We start from the raw sequence: 22,349 nt of genomic DNA, 5'->3' as shown, positions 1-22,349 counted from the left end.
CCGCCTGACAATGGCCAAATGAGTGGCTGAAAAATGGAAGGAAAATTGGAAGGGGAAAACTGGGCGAACTGGAGAGCCTGGTTTGGGGTCACCTTTTCTTGCTTTGGCACGTTTCCGCTTCCGTTTAGTCTGCGTCGCTTACACTTGAGCATAATGAATATTTTCCCAAATTGAAATGTTGTTTTTCCTTGCCAAGGGGGCGAGCTCTACCTCTGCCTCTACTTCTACTGACCCCACTGTACTTACAGTGGGCAGATGGGTGATGGGGATATGTACCTACCCCCAACTTCCTTCGAGTCACTTTCACTTTACGACTGCCTTGGTGAAGCTGCATAAATATGAAAAATGTAAAATTTAATATGCAATTTACGTCACTCGAAAGTTGTTTCCCTCATGGTCTCGGTTTTTTTTTTGGTTTTTTTTTTATTTAGGTCCTTTCAATTTGCATATTTCCCGAGTTCCTTGCTTCTTTGTTGTTCTTCTTAATGTTTTACACTTTTGTTTAGTGGACTTTCTTGTTGGGGCCTTTTGTTGGGTATTCTTTTTATGTCTTTGGTCAGTGGTATTGTCTGGGGAAATTTAGAGCGGGTCTGTGGCCAAAGTGTGTTAAATATGAAATAAAATGCGGGGGAGTTGCATAATTGCCAAATCGGGGATTTCAATTGAAGTCCATCTAGTTGGCATTGAAATTGAAATGCGGGAACCTCGATTTTGTTTCATGGCTTTTGCCCACAGCACTCAACCAGTCACTCATTCATTCATTCAATCGCTCAAGGATGGATGGACAGTTGTATGCTAAATATGATTGATATTCACACAAAGAGAGAGATATCTCTCTTGAGATCAGGTCATGATTTCTATGGTATGAATATTCAAAGAGATCTGCAAAAAAAAATGAACAATCATCTCAGTCCCAACATCGATTCGTTTGGCCTACCTGCAAGATGACAAACATCAAAACATTAATGAGGCCGCAGTCATGATCCAACCATAAGATACTTTTCCCCCACGGATTCCTAATCACACACATTTCACCGCTTCGTATTTGACTTTGACTAATTTCAACAGCTTAATTAAGTTAATTGCATCCCTTTGACAAAGACCTCAAATTAGTTTGATCAATTGCGGGGGAAACTTGAGGGATAAGTTCTGAGTAAACCAGATATACTCTACCTATATATTGAAATTTAATTTAATACATGTTTTTATTTTATAATAGAATAAATATAATAAATGCTCAAAATCCAGAAAACAACCTACCTTTTTAATACATTTTTAATGATTGCATGCTTTTATTTTAGTTTATAAAATATACCTTGAAAATAGGTGACCTATTCTTTTAAGCCAACTTTTAAAAACTAGCAAATACTTCAAGCATATTTCCAAAAACTGGCAAATGTTTGGGGATAATAAAATAAACCGTAGATATGTAACGAATTTTAAATATAGTTTATTTATTGTAGATTTATGGTATACATATTCTCAATAATAAGGTGTTGTTACCTTTTTAAGACTGGATATCTTAAACTTATTTCCAAAAGCTAGAAAAAATAGTAAATGTTTAAGGAGACTTTAAACTTTTTTAAACACCTACATATTTTCTTGCTATATATTTTGAAGTATCTTTAAGTTGTGTATACCCCTGGGAAAGAGTACAACATCTTGAGCATTAGACGATGACAGCAGTGAGCAAGAGGCAAATAAATTAATTATGTTAATCTGTTTACATGTCAGCCGCATTATGGCCTTTTCCTAACGCCACTTTTTCGGGGATGTCTCGAGTTTCGTACATTTCTGTGTTGTTTTAGTTAATAAAGCAAACACCTGTCGCATTTGATGCCATTCTGTCTCCTGTGGACACGCATACGCATCGTTGACAGTGTCAAACTTAAAACGCTCAAATTGCACAAACTTTTGACAATCATCAAGGCCATGATGATGATGATGCTGATGGCCATGATGGTCATGATGGCGGGTCGAGGGATACTCGCAGAAAATATATAGACGGTCCTAGACATCATCAATTCTCGGAGTCAGAGGGCAGGGTTGAGGATAAAGACCACAAAACACTTGGGAAGCCGAACCGAAAGTTTCTGCGGTTCAGCGTAGAACAGTGGGTCAAAAACGAACTGTGGGGAATGAAAATATATCTATCTCATATATTTAAAAGAAAGGATATTTAGGACTAGTATCTTAAGGGTTCTCTTAAAATTTAAGGTAAGGGTAAGGGTTTTTACTATAAATATGTTGTATATAGCTATGGTTTAAAAATAATAATACGATTTCAGGATTCGTAAACAATAAATTAAATTAAATATTTTTTATTTTAAATTGATTTATTGCGGTTTTTAGCTTGGGAATTAGCTTTGTAAATTTAAATTGTCATCAAATTTGTTGATCTTATTCTTTTGAGAACTTACTAGTACTACTTTAATCCATATCTTTTAAATTCTTTTAAAAATGCTTTTCTTTTGTTATGCTATCACATTTGTTAATCTTATTATTTTCAATATTTTCTGTTGCGTTTTCTAAAACACTAATTCATTGACGTTTGAAAGGAGCTGGTGCCACAGTCCATGGTAACTGATGTTGATGAGGCATCGTGCACTTTAAGCAAATTAGTTACGCAGCTCATGTTCGTGTGGGTCCTTATGGTCTCCCCCTTTGGAAAAACCGAACCGAAAACCCACCCATTCGCCGATGTGTTGGCAAACAAATTTAATAAATAGCTAAACACACAAAAGTCACAACCCTTTGTACCAGCAGGATAAAAGGGGATGTGGAGGGATGGGATGGTAACGGAATGAAATGGTTCTTCCGCCCGTCAACAGGCAACATAGCCATGGAAAACCCCTCTCCCCAAGCCAAAAATAAGGTCCTTCGCCCACTCGCCCATCCATTCAACCAGCAAACCACCCACCCAGTTAGACATATTCATATTTACTCAAGTTTATGGTGCCTTGTATTTGTCTTTGGTTTTTGTCATCGCCGACATTGCGGATTGCCACATAAAATATAACACTTCATTTACAGACCCTCGTTTTGTCTCCTTTCCATTTTTTTTTCTCCTCAAGTGGAACTTCTTTTAACGACCATATACCACTAAGAAGGTCGAAAGAACGGGTGGGTTTTTGGATGGGTATGGCTACCAGTCGAAACTCTGGACAGGGCCTCATAATTTATATGCTAAACTTATTGCGCTTACATGGATTACACAAATATCGATATACTATATTTTCATGTTACACATTTTGTGGGCCCAAGTTAGTTGGCTTTTGTGCCGGTTACAACCGAATCTTTTGGTCGGAGGAGTGGCTTCTTGGGTGCGGGGCTAATGAAAAGGTTAAGACTGAGACTTTGGCTGCCAAGGCTTACAATGTGACTGGTGTCAACCGGAGTGGTGACCCCGACTTGCACCCTCGTCAAGCTGTCGCCACGTAATGAAACCTTAATATAACAGATTAACCACTAAACTAAATGGAAAAAAATTGATACACTCAAGGAATCTATAAACTATGAAATAATTCGCACTAATGCACTCCATGAATATATAAGCGATGATCTATTATGATCCCACATACATATAAAAAACTTAATGGAATAAAATTGATATACTAAAGGAATCTATATTGAATCTAAATTGAATCTAATATAAGACGATCATAAAATTTCCAATAACCTGATATTCGGCAATGTTTTGCAGATGCATATTTTTGTCTTCAAGGTTTCTTAAGATTTCTTTACATTTCTAGATACGAAGCATAGCTGACTTGCCCACTATACCATATGTACCTTAATGATTAATAACCAAATGTTCAACCCCTTTGAAGAAGTCTTTCGCATTTAACCATTTGCATTTTGCCAAGCTCATCCGGAGGTGACCCCGAAGTGATCCCCAGTTCAACTGGTGACCATGACGTTGATGATTCAGCTGGCACACCCACCCGCCGGTTAAACTGACCTGGCTTAACCCATTAGGGCGCTCTTCTCGGTGCCACCGAAGCATTCCGCCGATTCCCATGAAGCGCTCAGCGGAGCATGAACCGTTCACAGCCCATTGCCAACATGGCTAACCCTTCGCCAGGGGCACCAAGATTCAAGATCCAAAATCCAAGACCCCAGACCCAAGGCCTTCGACTTCAACTTCGTCTGGTCAGCCGGCCGGGTTCCGGGAAAGCACAACTCCCTTCCTTATGGCCAAGAACAACAGCGAAAGGCACGGTTGCCACTTTTAATATTGTTTTGACCCAAAATCTGACAGTGCTACGACCACTTTCGCTTTAATGGGCCAGATCTTACACTTTTCCTTCTTTTGCTTATTCCCCTTAATTTCAGATTTCACAAGTGCTATAAAAACATTAATCCGAACCAAGTTTCTGTTTGCTTTAAATGCATCCATTTACTACAAATCCTGGAATATACCTATGGATATTTAACTAATGATTATAGTTTAAGACTTTTGGAATGAACGTGCGCTTTCAAAAATTATCGCAAATCTATTGTATCTATAAATCGAAAATATATATGTTTACATAAAACGAATCAAATGATTAATGGTATCAAACTGGTTTTGTTCTTCTTAAATAATGTAGTTAGCCTAAAAATATAAGAAAATAAATCAAACATAGTTTTTATAGTAATTTGGAAAAACAATAATAAAACAAAGAGGGTAGCCTTAAATATTAAGGGAAGAAAATATGTTGTTATTTTAAAATTTTGTAAAAGATTGATCCATCTACGGTGACAATACAATGTTTAAAATCTAATCCTGATCTAAGAAATCGACGTTTTGTATTATCATATCATACTATCACATCAAGTGTTTGTTGTCTTATTTAAAGATCACTTCATGTTGATTCTATTTAATCATCTAAAAAATTTGTAATCTAATATTTTGAGAACTTTATAAAGGGAACTTACCCATGCTGAGGTCGATGATGATGGACTCGATGGGTCAGAATTCGCTGCTGATGACCTTGGATTGGCAGGCGGCGTTGCACGGAGGCGTTCGTTGGGTGGCAGTGGGTGTGGGTGTGGGTGGTGCTTCCGTTTCCGGCATTTCGGCCGTGCCACAGGGGCAGCCGCTGAACCTTTTTCACTTCCGGCGAGAGGCCGGTAATTCGAGTGGCCGCTGCAGTGGCGCTCAGCGGTGATGTCATGTTGGCCAGGTCGCTGGCATCCGTATCACCATCCTCCTCATCCGCCGGCCCCGCCTCCTTTTGCCCCGATGGGCGGCTACGTCGCGGGGGGCGTGGCAATGGTTTGGGGGCCACACGACGTCGTTGTTGTTGCTGTTGTTGCTGTTGCAGCTGATTGGAGGTTGCTGTTAGTGTTGTTGTTGCAGTGCTGGTTAATGTGGTTGCTGCCGATCGGCTTGACTTCAGTTTGATGTCGATCAGGCAAGGTGGGTGTGGCAAATTATTGTTATTATTATTATAAATATTATTATTGTTGTTATTGTTACTGATGTTGTTATTCTTATTGTTGTTAATGCTCTGCCAATGATGTGCCTGCAATTGCCTTGATTGCATTTGCTGCTGATTATGGAGATGATGTTGCTGTTGCTGTTGATGTTGCTGTTGGTTTGTTGCTGCTGCTGCTGCTGTTGCTGTTGTTGCTGATGTTGCTGCATGACTCGGCGCCGAACGAAGATCGTTTAGCATTATGTCCAAATCGCTGGCCAGCGAGCTGAGCAGCTGCAATGATATAGCAATCGTTGGGGTTAACGGAGAGTTCGTTCGACAAGCCTCCAAATCACTATACATATATATGCACATTGTACAACCTAATGAATCCCACAATGGCTTAGCCCCAATACAATCGTTGAAATTGACCAACAGTTGAAGATCATTATGGGGCTATTCATTTAAAGACAGGGGACCACTTGATAAACAGTAATATCTTAAACAGTCAGTTTTCATATATTTAGAAGGCTTATAAAAAAAAAACCTATTTTAAAAAGGTTCTCTGCTAAAATCTAGATAGCTTTAAGATCATTTATGGCAAACACTATTGCACTTTTCTGATCTAAAGAAAAACGTGAAGTTTGTTAAATTTCCAACTATACATATAAAAAACACTTCCTCTTTAGTTTTTTTTATGACCCCACCACTTCATCACACCTTTTCCGTTTCGATGCGGTCTAAAACCTGTACTGTTTTTTAGAAACCTATAGAAACCAATGTTTGGCATTAAAGTAATTACAGTCGTTTTGTATTGACTTAGTAATATCAGTTTTATAGCCAAACTAGATAATGAGTTGTCAATACTCGATGTTGGGATAGATATATGATTTTTAAAATGAAAGATGGAAAGAAACTTTTAACTCGTTCTTCGATTTTAAATAGTATTTATCTATAGTTACTTGAGAAATCGTTATATATACATATGATCAATGTTTTTTTATATAATTACAATATTAATCAAGAATAAAAAATTACAATGTATAATCTATAATTTTAAGAAATACATATGCTTTTCATTTTTCTTAGTGCACAAATCGGTGGCACTTGGACTTAGCCTTCGGAACTGGGTCCGTGAGGAATTTTCGTAACACAAACAGTGGGTTGGTCTGGGCTTGGGAACTGTAGATGGAGTTGGACTTGGAGTTGCAGGGAGGTTTCCGGGGATCGGAAGGCGAGACTGGGTGCCTGGGTGCCTTTGGTACCTGTCCAACTGGTCTTAACTTCCGGCGGTCTGTGGCGAGGCCGTACTTGTGTGTCGATCTCCAATAATTACGCGCCACTGTCTCGGCTAATGCAATAATAACGGGTTTTTTTTTTTCGCCGGTGTCCCGTCGATATGCCCCAGACCCCCCAAGGCCCCCCAAACCCCCTGCCCCTGCCAATAGGCCACCACCCATGTCTGCGGTGGCTCCATGTGCAACATGGTTAACGTTAACCATGTCCCGAGTGCCAAAAAGCAGCAAGGCAACGTCAACCGAAAAGCAAACCGGCTCCCACGCTCTGTGCTAATTTGATCTCCACTTCTGTTTCTTGCTGTCTTTTTTTGTGTTTCGGTATTTATAAATATTTCTATGGTTTTTTCTCTCTTCAATTTTTTTTTTGTTATTTTTCTGAGGTTTTAAGGCGAGTTGTATGCAAATGCTGGCCAAAGAGTGAAATGGAAAAAATCGGGGAATGAATTGTTGATGTGAACCAACCCGATGATCGATGCAAAAGAACTGCAAGCTCAGTTGTCTGCCAAAAGGCCATATAAGGTGCCTTTCGAAATCATCATATATGTATGTCTGTATCTAAAATGTATGTAAGATCCGAGGCAAGGATTCAAATCATTTGAAAAGCTTGAATCTATGAAGTCTTACTTTTAATTGAAGCTAATACATGTTTTATTAAAGATTGCATTTAACAAGGTTGCATATTTATAACAAAAGACATTTTCTTACTGGAATAACTAATTGAAAACTGATTAATTCAAAAAGTTCTTAAGGTAGAGCTTGAACACTTGATTGATTTTATACTAACCGGTTAGATTTAATAACAAAATTCTGAATTTATATAAAATCATAAAATGTTGTAAAGCTGTAGATATTTATTTCTATGTTGCCATGACAATTTAAAATAAATCCAGTTAGTGAAAAACTTGACAAGTGTCAAGACCTTAATGTTTTAATTCTGCATATTATCCCCAATCTTAAAGCATTATAACAATTATCTAACTACAGAGAACATTTTTTTTTTCCAACTCAAGGATTTGTTTTTCTTGTTCCTAGGGTTTTTTCCTAATCCGCATCGCGTATACGCCCTGTTACACTCCTTCATTTTCCAGCAGGAAAAAGAGCGAAACGAGAAATCAACTTAAACATATGGATTAGCATGTAATATGCCACACTCGCACACTCGCACACACCCACACACACAGACAATGATTGAGACAAAGACATAGACAAGCCAGCCAATTGAGCAATTGCCACAGCCAACAAATTCAAATTGAAAATGTGGGCAAAACAAGCAGATACAAAAAAAAAAAAGGAAATAAAATAAAACAAAACGAAACGAAACTCAACCGCAGAGTGTCTTGTTTGAAGTACAAACAAAACTTCAATTGGCTGGCGGGGAATTGGGGAATTAAAATGGGAAAGGGGAAAAAGGGGGCCTTTCAGTCGGCAATTTCAATTTAGGCATCATAAAAACGAAACGGAGAATCGCAAATTATTCTGCATAATATTGCAAATTAAATTAAACAAGCTCCCGGTGATCAATCTGTTTTGACCCCCCTCACTTACCGCTATGGCATCCATCACCGCATTAACCATTTTCCTTATTTTTCGTTGAGATTTCTTTCGCTTATCCAGATATATCTCCTTCTCCTCAAGGTTTCTTCGGTCTTGTTCTGATGATGATGATTCTTATGATTTATGTGACAGTCGGGCAAACATTTTGCACAATTTCGTTTGGGTTAAATACTGGATACTCGGTCTCCAGTTTCGAATCCAATTCATTTGGCTCCTCGGACTCTTCGGCTGGATCTTCCTGCTCCCCTCCCCTCGGATGTGTTGACATTTAATTAACGACAGGTGGTGGACCCTGATCCGCGAACAGGGACTGGCAATTGTACGTGCTCCTTTAACTGTGGGCAGAGAATTTAGAAAGAGTTATGGGTTTTAGTGGGAACTCTGAATGTGGGTTCTGGAGAAGGCGTTCCAGCCGATAGCATGGTTCGCATACATTCGCATACTTAATAACGAAAGAAATTCAATTAAATAAGCTTGAGAATGATATAGGGATTGGTAAGTGGGTGGGTTTGATTTATAAGAAGTTCATGATTGACAATATTCACACCTATGGTCTTCACTTATTTTAATCTTTTTAAGATCAATCGAAATCATTTTTAATAACTGCTATACAAATTTGAAAAAGGAAAATAAAACCAATTAATATATCATTTGAAAAGTTCTTTAAAGAAATACAAAACATTAGGAACTAAAAAATCTCTTAAAAGGTAAAAACCCAAAAAAATACATCTGAAAGTATGCAACAGTATATTAAATACCAAAAATATAACAATGAATAATAGTATTCACTTATGTAAATCTTTTTAATTATAAATGAAAATCATTTTTAATAACTGCCATTTAAATTTGGAAAAAGAAACTATAGGTAGTTCAATATATCAAAAAAGTTCAGAAATTTAATCCAAATGAAAATATCTTAAAAATTGAAAAATCCTAAAAATACCTCCAAAAGTGTGCAACATTATATTTGATTTAAAAAAAAAAAACAAATAAATAAGACATTTGTGTTTTAAGTACAACGAAATTTTTAAATTGGCGTATTTTCCACTTTATTTTGTTTGTAAAATATTTGTTTAATAAACTCGGTCTAGTTTTCTAATATATCTTTTCTATTTATTATAAATTAGTTATTTTAGATTATTTATACTTGTATTAAAGAACTTCGAATTACGTTACCATTGTTAAATTTAAAAAATTGTGAATAGGGAATAATTTGTTTTTAAGAATTATTTCTGGCATTTATATTAATTTTCAGTACAACCGATTGCAATAAAATTTCATGAGAGAACAAAAGACAAATATTTCCTAGATACTTTCAGGGACATTCATTAATGTCATTCCCATGACTCCAGATAGCTGCAAAAGTGCCCGGCAGACAGACAGCAGACAACATCTACTGGCAAATGAAGTATTAAAAATATTAAAAAAAAAGACTCTACGCGACTGTCCAAAAGTGAATGTACATATCTGCAAGATACATTCATACGTTTTTAATTAAAACCCGTGCACGAGCGATTGCTCTGCCCCTGTCCAAACATTGGCCCGAAGTTTGTTTGACAATGTCCGAACCCGAACCCGTACCCCTACTTAAGCTCGAATCCGAATACGAATACGAATCCGAATCCAAAAACCCCATTGCCCTAACCCCGCTACGCATTTCATGGGGATTGCGATGGATGGTGATAATGGCGATGTAGATGTTGAAAATGAAATAGCAACAGAAACTTAAACAGAAACCGAAGTTGAAACTGAAAACTGAAAACCGAAATAAAATGAAAAACTCGTTTCACGTATTTTTCCACAATTTTCCGCATTTTATGCTCATTAATTACATTTTCATTTCAATTTCTGCATTTACATAACCATTTCATTCCATCTGTCCGCTTAACTTGTCCCTCTCGTTGACTCGTTTTAAAAATGTTTTTTTTTTTTTTTTTTTTTTTTTGTTTTTGCTGAACTGGCTCAAAAAGCCACGAAATTCCTCGGCCAGTTGACGGAAGTTGAATTGCAAATGAAATTTTTCACCAGTTCAGAGATACCAGATACAAGATACGCGTGTGTATTTTATATACGAGTGTATCTGACGAATATCAACGGTGACAACCAGAAGTTTTGACTCCATCTGAAATGCATTCGTTGTCAAGCGCTGCGCAACATTTCCCAAAGTCCGAATTCCAAATCGCTGGCAATCAAATGAGGAGCGTGAAAAAAATACAAGTCAACGATCTCCACCGATCTTCAAAAAATGAGGGGTAGGCAGCTCATTATAATAGCTTTAAATGCATACAAAACGAGTGTTTTGTCTTCGAGCTGTTATTTATTTAGCTTCGTCACACCTCTCCACTCTAGCTGCATAAATTGCCGATCAGATATATCGATGGGGTAATGGTAATGTCGGACTCGAAATGGTATTGTACACAAAATTAGCGGAGTTGCACGGCAAGCTATAGAATTGCTTCTGGCGAAAAAATGAAATTTAATTCTGTGGAACAAACCTGTGTCACATGGTTTCTGGGAAAGAATGGCTTTATTTATTAACATCTCGCATTTGCTTTTGTTTATAACTCTGTGATACAACTTATAAACATGGAACTGCGACTTGTGCATTGGAATAAACCAATAAATGTTAACACAAGGAAGGTAATAAAATAAGTAGGTAATTATTTTGTTTATAATGATATCATTTGCACAAATACTGTGCCTTTCTGATTTTTATAATTTCATATTCTCGTTTTATCCAGGATAGCAAAAAAAAGTTCTTAAATAAAAATAAAGCATGAATCAAAACTTAAAAATTTGTAACTTCGATTTCTAAAAATATTTATTTTATAATGGAGTTGCCTAAGAATCACAGAACTTTATGATATTACTATTTTAAAAGGTTTATTCTCGAAACTCTTATTTATTTTTCTTTCACTAAATCAAAACAGAGACTTAGATAACCCTTTACTAACCCAGCATATTATTAACATCCCAAATATCTTGCAGATCCAAACAGGTCTTTGGTTTGTTTTGAGACGTTTTGTTTACCACACTTTTTCGGAGCTCATTAGCCAAATGTGAAACAAGAGTCGACCGACAGCTTTGCCCCCCAAACATCATGACCAAGAAATATTTGAGGCATGAAATATCAATAACAATATCAATATGATACGAAATATGGTGCTTGGCTAACGAGGCTGTCGATCGGATCGATCTCTTTAGGGCTTATCAATTTCGCTGGTATGTGAATATTTTGGTTTCGCTTCGGTTATTTATTGAATTTGTGTTAAGGTTAAATAGCAGCGTGAAATTGAAATGAATTGTGTTGTGTGATATTATAGCTTTGGCTTTCCGAGATACATATAAACGAGAATCTCAAACGAACGGCCAGAGATTTCGGCGGGCCTACGTCTAATCTTCTCGGAAGAGTAGAGAGTCTTTATCGCTAGGTTCTTCTGGCCTTTGTGCCGGTTCCCCGATAAACCAGCGCTGCTCAAGTGTAAATTGAATGATAAGCCCCATCAGTGGGTCTTGAGAATCAGAATCAGAGCCACAAACTTCGCTCTCCGATGATGATTGCCTTAATGATGTTGACGATGATGGGCTGAATGGTTGGATGGTTGGATGGATGGCCTCTCAATTTCAATTGGGCCGAAGGTGATTTCGTAGCCAAGGCGAAATCGATCGCACTTTGTTGCCTATCAATTGAGTTCTGGGGTAAGTATGGCTGCACAGGGAGAAAATGGTCAGCAATTCATATTTGAAATCAACCATTTCCCTTAATTCAAGTCAATCAGCTTGAAAACTTTTACGTACTTTTCCCCACAGTTTCTTGATATACTTTTTTTTTTTTTAAGAATTTCTTGCATGTTTTCTCACTGTGTATTTTCAGAGTGGCACTCGCCAATTGAAATGCATGTGGGTCATGCATCCAATGGTTCCAATCAGCGAACAACAAGTGTCCCTTTAATTAATCTGCACAATTGCATTGGCGTCACTGCAATCGACATGCGATATGCAGTCGTCTATCTGTCGTAATATAGCCTATCTATATACCTACATCTATATCTATAGCTATAGATACGGGCAATGCAGATCGCGTTGACCAAGGTCAGTTAGCGAGTGGTTAGACCAGCTCTAGATAAGTTCGGGTTTTGAGTATCTGCATATCTGACGGATGGCTTTCATCGCTTACCAATGGCTTTATGGCCAGAGTAAAAGACCCGACTTTTACTTTCCACCAGACACAGAAGAAACTACTGCCAGGCAAAAGCCAGTCGAGAAAAGCAGCAAACAAACAAACAAACAAGCCAAGTTCCAAGTGAAGGAGAGACAATGCAATGACGACAGTTTGCACGGACAACAGTCTCAACCAGGACAGCCAACCATACCATATCATATCAGCAGCCGTGGGCAAACAGAACGCACCAAAAAACAAGACAGAATGGTATGGTCGATCGTGCCGACTTCACGATACCCATTGTCATGTATTTAAAAGTATTAAAAAAATGTAAGATCAAAATGTATGGTACCATTCTTGAATGTGGCTAGAAATCATGGTATATCTAGGTTTAGTTTGGCATACCTAAGCTTTAAACAATGCTTATAAAGATTATATGCACATTATAAAGTCTGAAACATTGCCTACACCCAAAATATATTGGCCCTGAATTTTATTAATTCACCATCCAATTGGACTTATTAGAAATTTTTATTTTTATTTTAGGAAAAGTTGTTTAATTCAGGAAAATGTTCTTCAGGAAAAGAACAAACCCTATTAACTTCTCATCTATAAGTAATTTCTAAAATTCAACGATATTTTTGTTATGCTTTGAATATTTAAGTGTTTAAAGTGCTTTATTTTGTGAACTAAAATTAGTTAAGAAATTGATTTTATTCGCCATTTGTTTTATTTTATTCGCCAAGATCTTTATCCCTTTGCATGTTGGCTCGAAAACGCAATATATCATTTACCCTGGGATCACTGGGTATGGAGGAAACATTTTGTTTGCAGCGCATGGCAACCGAGAAGTGGCACCAACTTGCTGAAATCTCGAGGCGTCCGAAGAAGGAGGCGAACTAGATGAGGGACAGTAGGCGGACGAATACGAAAACGAATACTTATAGGCATACGAATACGAATACGACTACGAATGCGAAGGCCTTGTTTATGAATACGCGGGCATTGTCTGAATGCGAGATGGAGATGCCGACATGGCACAACCAGGAAGAGGTGGATGTGGATATGGACGTGGACGTGGATGTGGATGTGGATGTGGATGTGGATGCGAAGGAGAATTGGCTGGCCAAAAAGATACACATCAAATATAGATACTTCTGCGCTCACAGATACAGATACAGATACAGATACAGACTGAGATACCATGGGCCGTGTGTGTTTGGAAACTAAACAAGAAAATATTGACATATAGATTAAGACTTATTAAGGGAGCTCGAGCTCGGTAGTCGACATCAGATCGCTGGGAATGCTGAGGCGAAAATAAAAAAAAAGACGGGCAGAACTGTGATGGAGAAATGTGGCATGTTGCGTGTAGTATGTGGCATGTCGCGTGGGGTGACATGTTGCCCGATCTGCCGTCTGCCGCAAAAACACGTGCAGTTGCAGATACACTACACATACTACATATATATATATATATATATACATAAAGGCCCAGATACAGATACCATAGCCATACCCACTTGAATTGAGGCAGGTTCGAGCGTCGCACACTCATGGCCAATATTTGCCAGCAAATATGGTCGAAATCTATATTTAGACGCTGACGATCCGACAATCGACTGATCGACATGCCGCCGATCGACTATCCACGATCCACAATTCCCATCCTCGAGCGTCTTCTCCCTATCATCTATCTATAAAACCCAAAACCGGAGCGGATCGCTGTTAACTGGCTTTCTATTGGAACAGTTGGGCACAGCGGTTAGCGCAGATAGCCGAAAGCAAAACAAAGCCGAAACAAAAACAAGAGTGAGACTTAGAGGCTTTTGGGACCAACTTGGCCAACTATTTTGGCTGCTGCGCCCACATGGATCTCAACTGGTGCTAAAAACCGATCGCCAAAAACTGATCGCAAAGCCAATGCAGCGCATTAGTCAAAGCTGACTTATTTTGGCAATTTTTTCGCTTTTTTTTTCTTGGCCACCCAAACTGATGCGAATAATTGTGACGCGCTTGCGGCATTTGGTGTGTGGGTGAGAAATATTATTGGGGAATTCAGCTGAGATCATAAGGGCTTCTGAATGAAGCAATAATCGTAAGGAATTTTATTAAGTCCAAGTTTAAAATGGTTTCTATTAGAATGTGGTCACTTATAAATCAACAATTATTCCTACGTAGTTTATTAATACAAATATTGTTATTATATATGATTTAAGTCCAAAATTATGTGTGAATCATTTGCAAATGATTTATTTTAACAAAAAATGAGAGTGCAAATTTTTGAGGAATTTATAAAGACATCAAATTTGTAAATACAATGCGTATGCTAAGAAATCAGTATCATTACAGTGGTCGGCATAAGTATTTTGACAAAATAAAAGTTAAGTATACTCATAACTTGAATTTACTTCTTGTAAACTATAGGCATCAATGGAAAGGTAATTTCAATGCCGTTTGAATGATACAATACATTTCTTTACCCATTCAGTACTTATTGAAAAGGACGAATTTGTGTAAATCAACTTTGAAATTTAAAAAAAAAACTTTTTTCCTCGTCTTGAAAACTTAAATTTTTTGATGCAAAAAGTTTCTTCAAACAAAAATAATAGTAACTGCAAAAAGAATTTTTCAAATATCATTTTGCTTATATTTTTTATGAATTTTTGAAAATGCTTAAAAACAGGCATTTGAGCCATATTTTTGTCTTTTTCATACAAATTTTTTCCGACATTGTCACTTTCAAAAAATCATAAAAAATATAAGCAAAATGATATTTGAAAAATTCTTTTTGCAGTTACTATTATTTTTGTTTGAAGAAACTTTTTGCATCAAAAAATTTAAGTTTTCAAGACGAGGAAAAAAGTTTTTTTTTTAAATTTCAAAGTTGATTTACACAAATTCGTCCTTTTCAATAAGTACTGAATGGGTAAAGAAATGTATTGTATCATTCAAACGGCATTGAAATTACCTTTCCATTGATGCCTATAGTTTACAAGAAGTAAATTCAAGTTATGAGTATACTTAACTTTTATTTTGTCAAAATACTTATGCCGACCACTGTACATCATCAGTCTATACAAAAAAATGTTTAGAAAACATTTTTGTAAGCCTAAACGTAACCAAACATTTTCAATAAATATTTATGAAGCGAAACTTAGGAAACTCTATATCTACAGAGAAAGCAATTTTAGATCTAATTATGATCTAATTATTACTAGAACCTTAAGTTTATTAAGGTGTGAAATGATTGATGGAAGTCATAGGTGTACAATCAACAAAAGAGACCCAAAAATCTTAATAACTACAACCTGATCATTAGTTAATAGAGTTGGCAAAACGATATTTATTGGAAAGCGCCCGAAGGAAGCCAAGAACAACTGTGCACATAGGGGGTCTTATACGATGGTATCCCAGCAATTCATGCATACATATATTTAAATGACCATCGAGATAAGCGAAAATGCTAAGATATATGAGTGGATTAGTAAGCGTACATATACTCGATGTTCCTACACAGAGCGAAGATCATTAGCGAAGTAAACCACCGACGATGGCTATCAACAGACTGGGAGGGCAAACACATACAAAGTCGGGCAACTCTACCTGGAGAACTGACCAGCGAAAGCAACCCATTGATAAGAACAAGACTATCTAAAGCTAATAGCAGTGACAACCGCAAATTGTATGAGAAATTCCATATCAACAGGGGGGAGGGGGGATGGTACAGGTAGTGAGACACAGGTAATGACAGTAAACATTCTACAGTTATCAGCAATCTGATGATGCACGCACAGAGAACAAAATAAAGAATACTTAACGTTTAACAAAAAGTTGCTATCATGGAAATAATTCAGTTGCGAACTATGCCTTAAAGATTTAAAACTGAAATCTTATGATCTTAAATATTCTTAACTGAATAATATTTTAAGGCATGAAATCACTTTTTAAATCTTTTGTTTTTGTCAACACCGTTCTCTTATTGTATTAGTAGGTACATATCTTTTCTTGAAAATACGATTTGAAACAGAAATGAATTTTCAAGCAGTGAAATAGGAATTACTACTCTGTTTTATAATTTTTGAGATAACATTAAGGCGATACTGAGCCAATTAAAATATTGCACACTCATTACTCAGGCGCTTTAATTAAAATGTAATGTATTGTTTCAAGATTGTAATATTATAACTTCACAAAATATATTTTTTCTGTGCACTTGGGACAACCACAATGAGGTAATATAGACCCGATTCTGCGGTTTTGTTTATGGTTTTGGTTTCGGGCTCGGATTTAGGTTTTTTTATTTTTGGTTTGTCGGTTTTGGCATGCGATAAGGCCTGGGACAAAGCCAAATTGTACGGCTGATTTTACAGGGGAAAGAGGGGGAAACTGAGTGGTAGTGCTAACAGCAGCTGATTAGCCATTTGAGCAATTCGCAGCAATCCCACAAATTATCAAAATTTCAGCTGTTTATCATCAGGTGTGTGATAGCAAGAGGGCGCTGCCCGACGGTAGGAAATGACAACCTCGGCAGGAATTCGAATTCGAAGGCAAAAGATGGTGCATGGCGTATGGTATATGGTAGGGGCTATAAGGTGGACTGCGAATACCTGGCCGATTAGCAATCCACTGTCAAAATGCATTGAAAGCGAAAGACGACACCAAAGGAAACGCGGCCCAAAAGGTGCAATGTACTGAGTGGGCAAAATAAAGAGAACGAGGCAAGAACCCAACGCACTTTTGGCCAGAAAGAGCGAACAACTTCTCACTCGAAGAAAAAGCAAGCTTTTTAAAGCTGAATACAGTCTATAGTCCTATAACTCGAAACATATTTATGCAAGCCAATTACTTAAGATTCCATAAAATATATTAAAGTATTATTTGTCAACTAAAATTTAACTACACTCATATAAATTATTTAGAGCTTTACAAACTCAAAATAATTTAATATTTGATTTTAAAGACATCACAATATTTTTAAATATTTTTAAATTTGTATTTTTGAAATGGTTATAATATCTTATATGCAATTTTGAGCCTAAAAACAGCCTTTAAATGGGCTTTCTTCATAATGTACTTTTAAATTTGGTAACCGTTATCCAATTTTTTGGCAAGTGGAATTATTGAAATGAATACAATATATATATATATATCTTAAAAGATATGTTTTCACTATTTTAGGTAAAATCAAATTATGCACAATTTTAAAAATATTTTTTTTTTTATAAAATACTGATAGTATTGGCGTTGTATTTAGATTGAGTTTGATGGGCTATACTAATTTGCTGTTTTAAGTATGCTTTATATTTTCTTTAAGTGCAAAAAGGGCAAGAGATAAAGAGAAAATGCGAAGAGGAGTCGGCGTGGTCGCTGAACTTGAACTTGCGAAATGATGGGAAATGCGGGGAAATGTAAGTAGAATACGATCATCACTTTCAATAAAATTACCAAGGGATCGCCAAAGCCACCCAGACCGAAACTCTGGAACCTAGGAACACCAGAACTGTAGATGGAATATCTCTGGAACCTGCTCCAATTTTTTTTGTGCGCACTCGCGATCATCACTCGCACTCACTCGTCGGCAAACTCCACTTCACTTTTCGCACTTTACTTTGCTGTTGCTGCTGTTGTTATTAAACAATTAAATATAAATAACAGCGATGTGTGGTGCAAAGAAAAAAAAAATGAAAAAAATAAAATAAAAATAAAGACTAGGGGGAAATAAAAATAAGTATGTGTATTTAATTGAGCGCGACACGCAGCGATCTTGTGCGACACATTATTTTGTTTTCCTTCTAGGCTGCAGCAATTCTCGCGATTGTCTAGCGCCGAAACGCTGGTGACTATACACGGCTACGGCTTTTCGGATTTGGAGACCCGGTATTACTGCGGTACTACGGTCTTTATTCTCTTTTCTTTTGGCGGTACGAACGCGACGATTCCACCGGACCCACCGAAACCACCGAAACCAACCAACCAACCGACTGTCTGTGGCCGAGTGCGAACTCGAACTGAACTGAAGCCGCCGACAAAACGAAGATCGCCGCCAAACGGCGACGCCGGCGGCGCAGCAACAACAACTACTCCGTGCGATAATAACAGCGGCAACAGCAACAGCAACAGCAGCATCAACAGCAGCAACAGCAACAGGAACAACAGCAACATCGGCACAACAGCAACATTACGAGATGCGAAACGATTGCGCACTGTGGTCACAGCTCTATAAAATATAAAGTTACTGGAGAATCCAATCTTTGATCTAGAATTTGAAAATCTCTGTTAAATTAAGTGATATTTAAAAAATCTTCCTGTTTTATTAAACGTTTGTTTCTCCAATAGTATTGAATCACAGATCTATGGAATAACTAAATTAATAAAACATACCTGTAAAATAAAATCTAAGTCTAGAATTTCAAAAATCACCTCTTCAAAATCACTGTTTTGTTAAATATACCAGGACAATCAATTCTCATTCTAGAATTTTAAAAATCTCAGTCTAACTGAGATGATCTTCCTGTTTTACCATCACTGTTTTATTGATCGTTTGTTTCTCCAATAGTATTGAATCACAGATCTATGGAATAACTAAATTAATAAAACATACTTGTAAAATAAAATCTAAGTCTAGAATTTCAAAAATCACCTCTTCAAAATCACTGTTTTCTTTAAATATACCAGGACAATCAATTCTCATTCTAGAATTTTAAAAATCTCAGTCTAACTGAGATGAGTTATTTAAAAAACCAAACTGTTTTATTAAACTTTTGCTTGTTTTGTATTGGATACTGGTAGAATTAATTATTATATGTCATAAAATTAAAAGAACGTATTGAAAAATGTTTAAAAAGTTGAAATTTTGATCAGTAATATTCAGTTTAAATGTCATAAAACGAAGAACTTTTAACCTGAAACACGTTTCCGTTCAATATTCTTGTATTATAATGTCTTATCAAATACTTCTTACTAATTAAGTGGCAGCCCATATTTTGGTATATATTAACGTTATATTATTTATATCTATGAGTTTTTCTTTGTTGATAAACTTAATAGGAAATGCACTGTATCTGTAAGGTCTTGTCTAATTAATTTTGTTCCAAATGCTACAAAAGCAGTAATTAAAATTCTTCCAACGGTTGCAGTTTAAAAGTTGAAAAATATTCTTCACATAATTGCTGTGTTGGCAGAAAAATAAAAATGCTAACCATAGTTGAATATTTTGCGATGGGTGCCGATTTACACACTTTGTAAATCAGAATAGGTGCTTGTAATTTTCATAAATGTGGGCTGCCCCAAATACACTAGGTACCTGAAGAAAAATGAATTTTTTTTGTGGGCTTTGGATGGTAAAATCAAGCTACGGCATATCGAAGTCATCTTTTATTATTTCCCAATAACATTGGTATTTTTTCACATGGTGAATGCTGACCAAATCAATATTTATCGTTGTAAAATGAGACTTTGGATTTGTCGGAAAGTTATGACACGTACAATTTATAATTGGTAAGCTGTTCTTCTTGTCTTTCGTAACATACTTTAGCTTGAAATTGGATTTACTGTCTCTTTTAGATTTATTTTATCGTTGCCGTATGCTTGGTCTTTTGTTTTGACACCTGTGGGTTTTATAATCGCACAGTTAATTCATTTGCAAATATATATTTTGATATTTAGCAATTTACAAGCTTTTTTTCATGTGTAGAAGAATCTAAGATATTAAATATATATGTTAACTTTACAGCTGTTATTGTAGCTATCTTATAAGTTAAAGCATGATATATATTTTTGCCAGTAGATAGTACATACATCTATATATGTAGATAAATGCTTCAGAGTGACGTTACCTTGCTTAAAAGAATAGGATCCATTATATCTTGTTCAAAGTGTGACTTGTGTGCCTGGCTTTACGGCCAGGTGATCCCATTTTCTGCTCCCTCTATCACTTTTCTCAACCTTCTATTTACCATTCACTACAGAACCCACATACTTTTTAAACTCAAAACGCGCCGATTACCGATCGACAATTACCGATAACCGATTAGCGATCACACACAGCATTTCGGCTTGTTCAAAAAATATAAGCTTCTGTTTCTGTTTTCCTTTTTGGCCCTTCCATTTGGAATTTCAGGTTTTCTTGCCACCCCAACCCATTTCGCAGTGTCGTCGGTGGTGTGCCATTGTATCGTGTCGTCGATCTCATTCGCAAATTATCTTTGTTTGCGAAATTGTAATTGTTTTTGCCATGCACAACTCAGCAAGAGAACCAAGAAAATAGGGTTCGTTTCGACGACCGAAGGTGGAATACCCTTCGTCCTGTAAATATACATATACCTATCTTTAATTGGATTCTTAAAAAAAAATCTTAAATCGTTATAAAAATATTTTATATCTGGTATTAGATGCTATTATTCAGAGCAGTTATTGCAAAAAAGGTTGGGTATGAAGATAAGAAAAGTTATTTAAACCAAAGGCAACATTTTTCAGGTGACACAGATCAAAAATATATTAACTTTTTATTCGTTGTGAACTTTTTCTGATACTATAATACCCTCAAAAAGAGTATTTAAAAAAAACACCTTAAAGCACTCGGAAAAATACAAGCACAGCTGTTTTATATTCATTTCAATATTTTTTGTACATTGAGCAAGGCATGGTGTAGATAATGAGAAAGGTATAATATCATTAAGTTAAATACATTTTAGAAATATTGCCCTTATTGCATTATAGTCAAAATTAAATTAAAATCAACATTGTAGTGCCATTTTTCTCAGTGCAACCGGAGTGCTTAACAGCAGCAGCTCTACTATTGTTATTGTTGTACTCGATAATGGCTTTTCTGTTTACTTTTTGCTCGTCCCCAAAAGCGGGGCGTGTTCGGTGCTTTGTACTTTTGTTTTGTTAATAGTTTTTGTGGGGCTGCTTAGCTATTTTCTGTTGTTGTATTATTTTTAATATACCTTGACGAACATGGGGTATTTACATTTTTAGTGGCTTTTCGCAGGGCACCCGCGAAACTGGAGTTTTTCTAAAATCCATTGCAATATTTTATTTTAGTGCTCTCTGGAAGACGTCTGGGAAAATTGGAAAACACTTTTATATTTGTGTAGTATGGTACCATATATTGTCTTGGCCATATCTTTAAAAGCATACCTTCTTTTTTATACCTCCATAGGTTTGATTTATGATCTCTGCGGAGATTGTATGAACAAAACCCACCCAACACCTCTTAAAAAACGGAGTAAAAACTTACGGATCTTCGCAACCCACGGACCTAGATCTACCCTATCCAAGTACTTTTTTCTGGACTGTGTCCCAGTAGCAAAACATTAACCTATACTGAGTCTGAGCGTCAGATTCCGATTTCGATTCTGGGTTTTGTGTGGGTTGCGGATTGTGGATTGCCGCCGCTGAAATTGTCATTAAATAGTTTGCTTTTCGCTTTTTATTATTACTACTTTTCTGCTATTGTTTTTATGTGTTTGTTTTCTTAACAATAAAAGATGGGTGAATAACAAATGGAACACATGAAAGAGAAAACAGCAACAAAAAAGCGTTCAACTTACTGTTTTTGTGGTTACTGAATAAGCTAAGCCATAGAGGTAAACTATAGGGTAGCATATGATTATAATCCTATAGAAATGGGGCTTGAAGGGATGCCCATTTGTTACCTTGCCTAAAAAAAGTTTTCTTTTAAAAAGTTAATAAATATTAATTAATAGGTAAATGTAGAAAATAAAAAATACAAATACATTGAAAACAAATTTTTAAACTGGAAGAGTTTGAAATTGTAATGTTCTTTAAAATCATAACATATTTATAAATCTTTTTTTCTTTGCCATTTTATTAGAACTTTTGAGACTTGGATCTGTTTTTCGGTGCAAATAAAAAAATATGATTATTTTATATTGATATGGGCAGGGTAACAAAGATCTCTACCCT

At 36.3% G+C, this 22,349-nt stretch overlaps 1 protein-coding gene across 2 annotated transcripts in view; it reads right to left on the bottom strand.

Moving 5' to 3' along the window:
- The window catches only part of LOC119556234 (protein sprint), a 114,922-nt gene extending 96,519 nt beyond the window's left edge, over positions 1-18,403 (bottom strand). Inside the window, exons 1-3 of one of the 2 annotated variants that reach the window (XM_037868263.1) lie at positions 17,865-18,403; positions 8,246-8,589; positions 4,921-5,696 (exon numbers count right to left, since the gene is read on the bottom strand). In XM_037868263.1, coding sequence (XP_037724191.1) covers positions 4,921-5,696; positions 8,246-8,275 — 806 coding nt within the window. In that variant the 5' untranslated portion in view covers positions 8,276-8,589; positions 17,865-18,403. The remainder of the gene's footprint in view (positions 1-4,920; positions 5,697-8,245; positions 8,590-17,864) is intronic. The other variant, XM_037868266.1, reaches the window with a different exon arrangement.
- Positions 18,404-22,349: the final 3,946 nt, after the last annotated feature.

This window comes from Drosophila subpulchrella, chromosome X (assembly GCF_014743375.2).
Source record: "Drosophila subpulchrella strain 33 F10 #4 breed RU33 chromosome X, RU_Dsub_v1.1 Primary Assembly, whole genome shotgun sequence".
Classification (NCBI taxonomy): domain Eukaryota; kingdom Metazoa; phylum Arthropoda; class Insecta; order Diptera; family Drosophilidae; genus Drosophila; species Drosophila subpulchrella.
The sequence above is the reverse complement of the archived record's forward strand: the minus strand, read 5'-3'. Positions and strand labels throughout refer to the sequence as shown.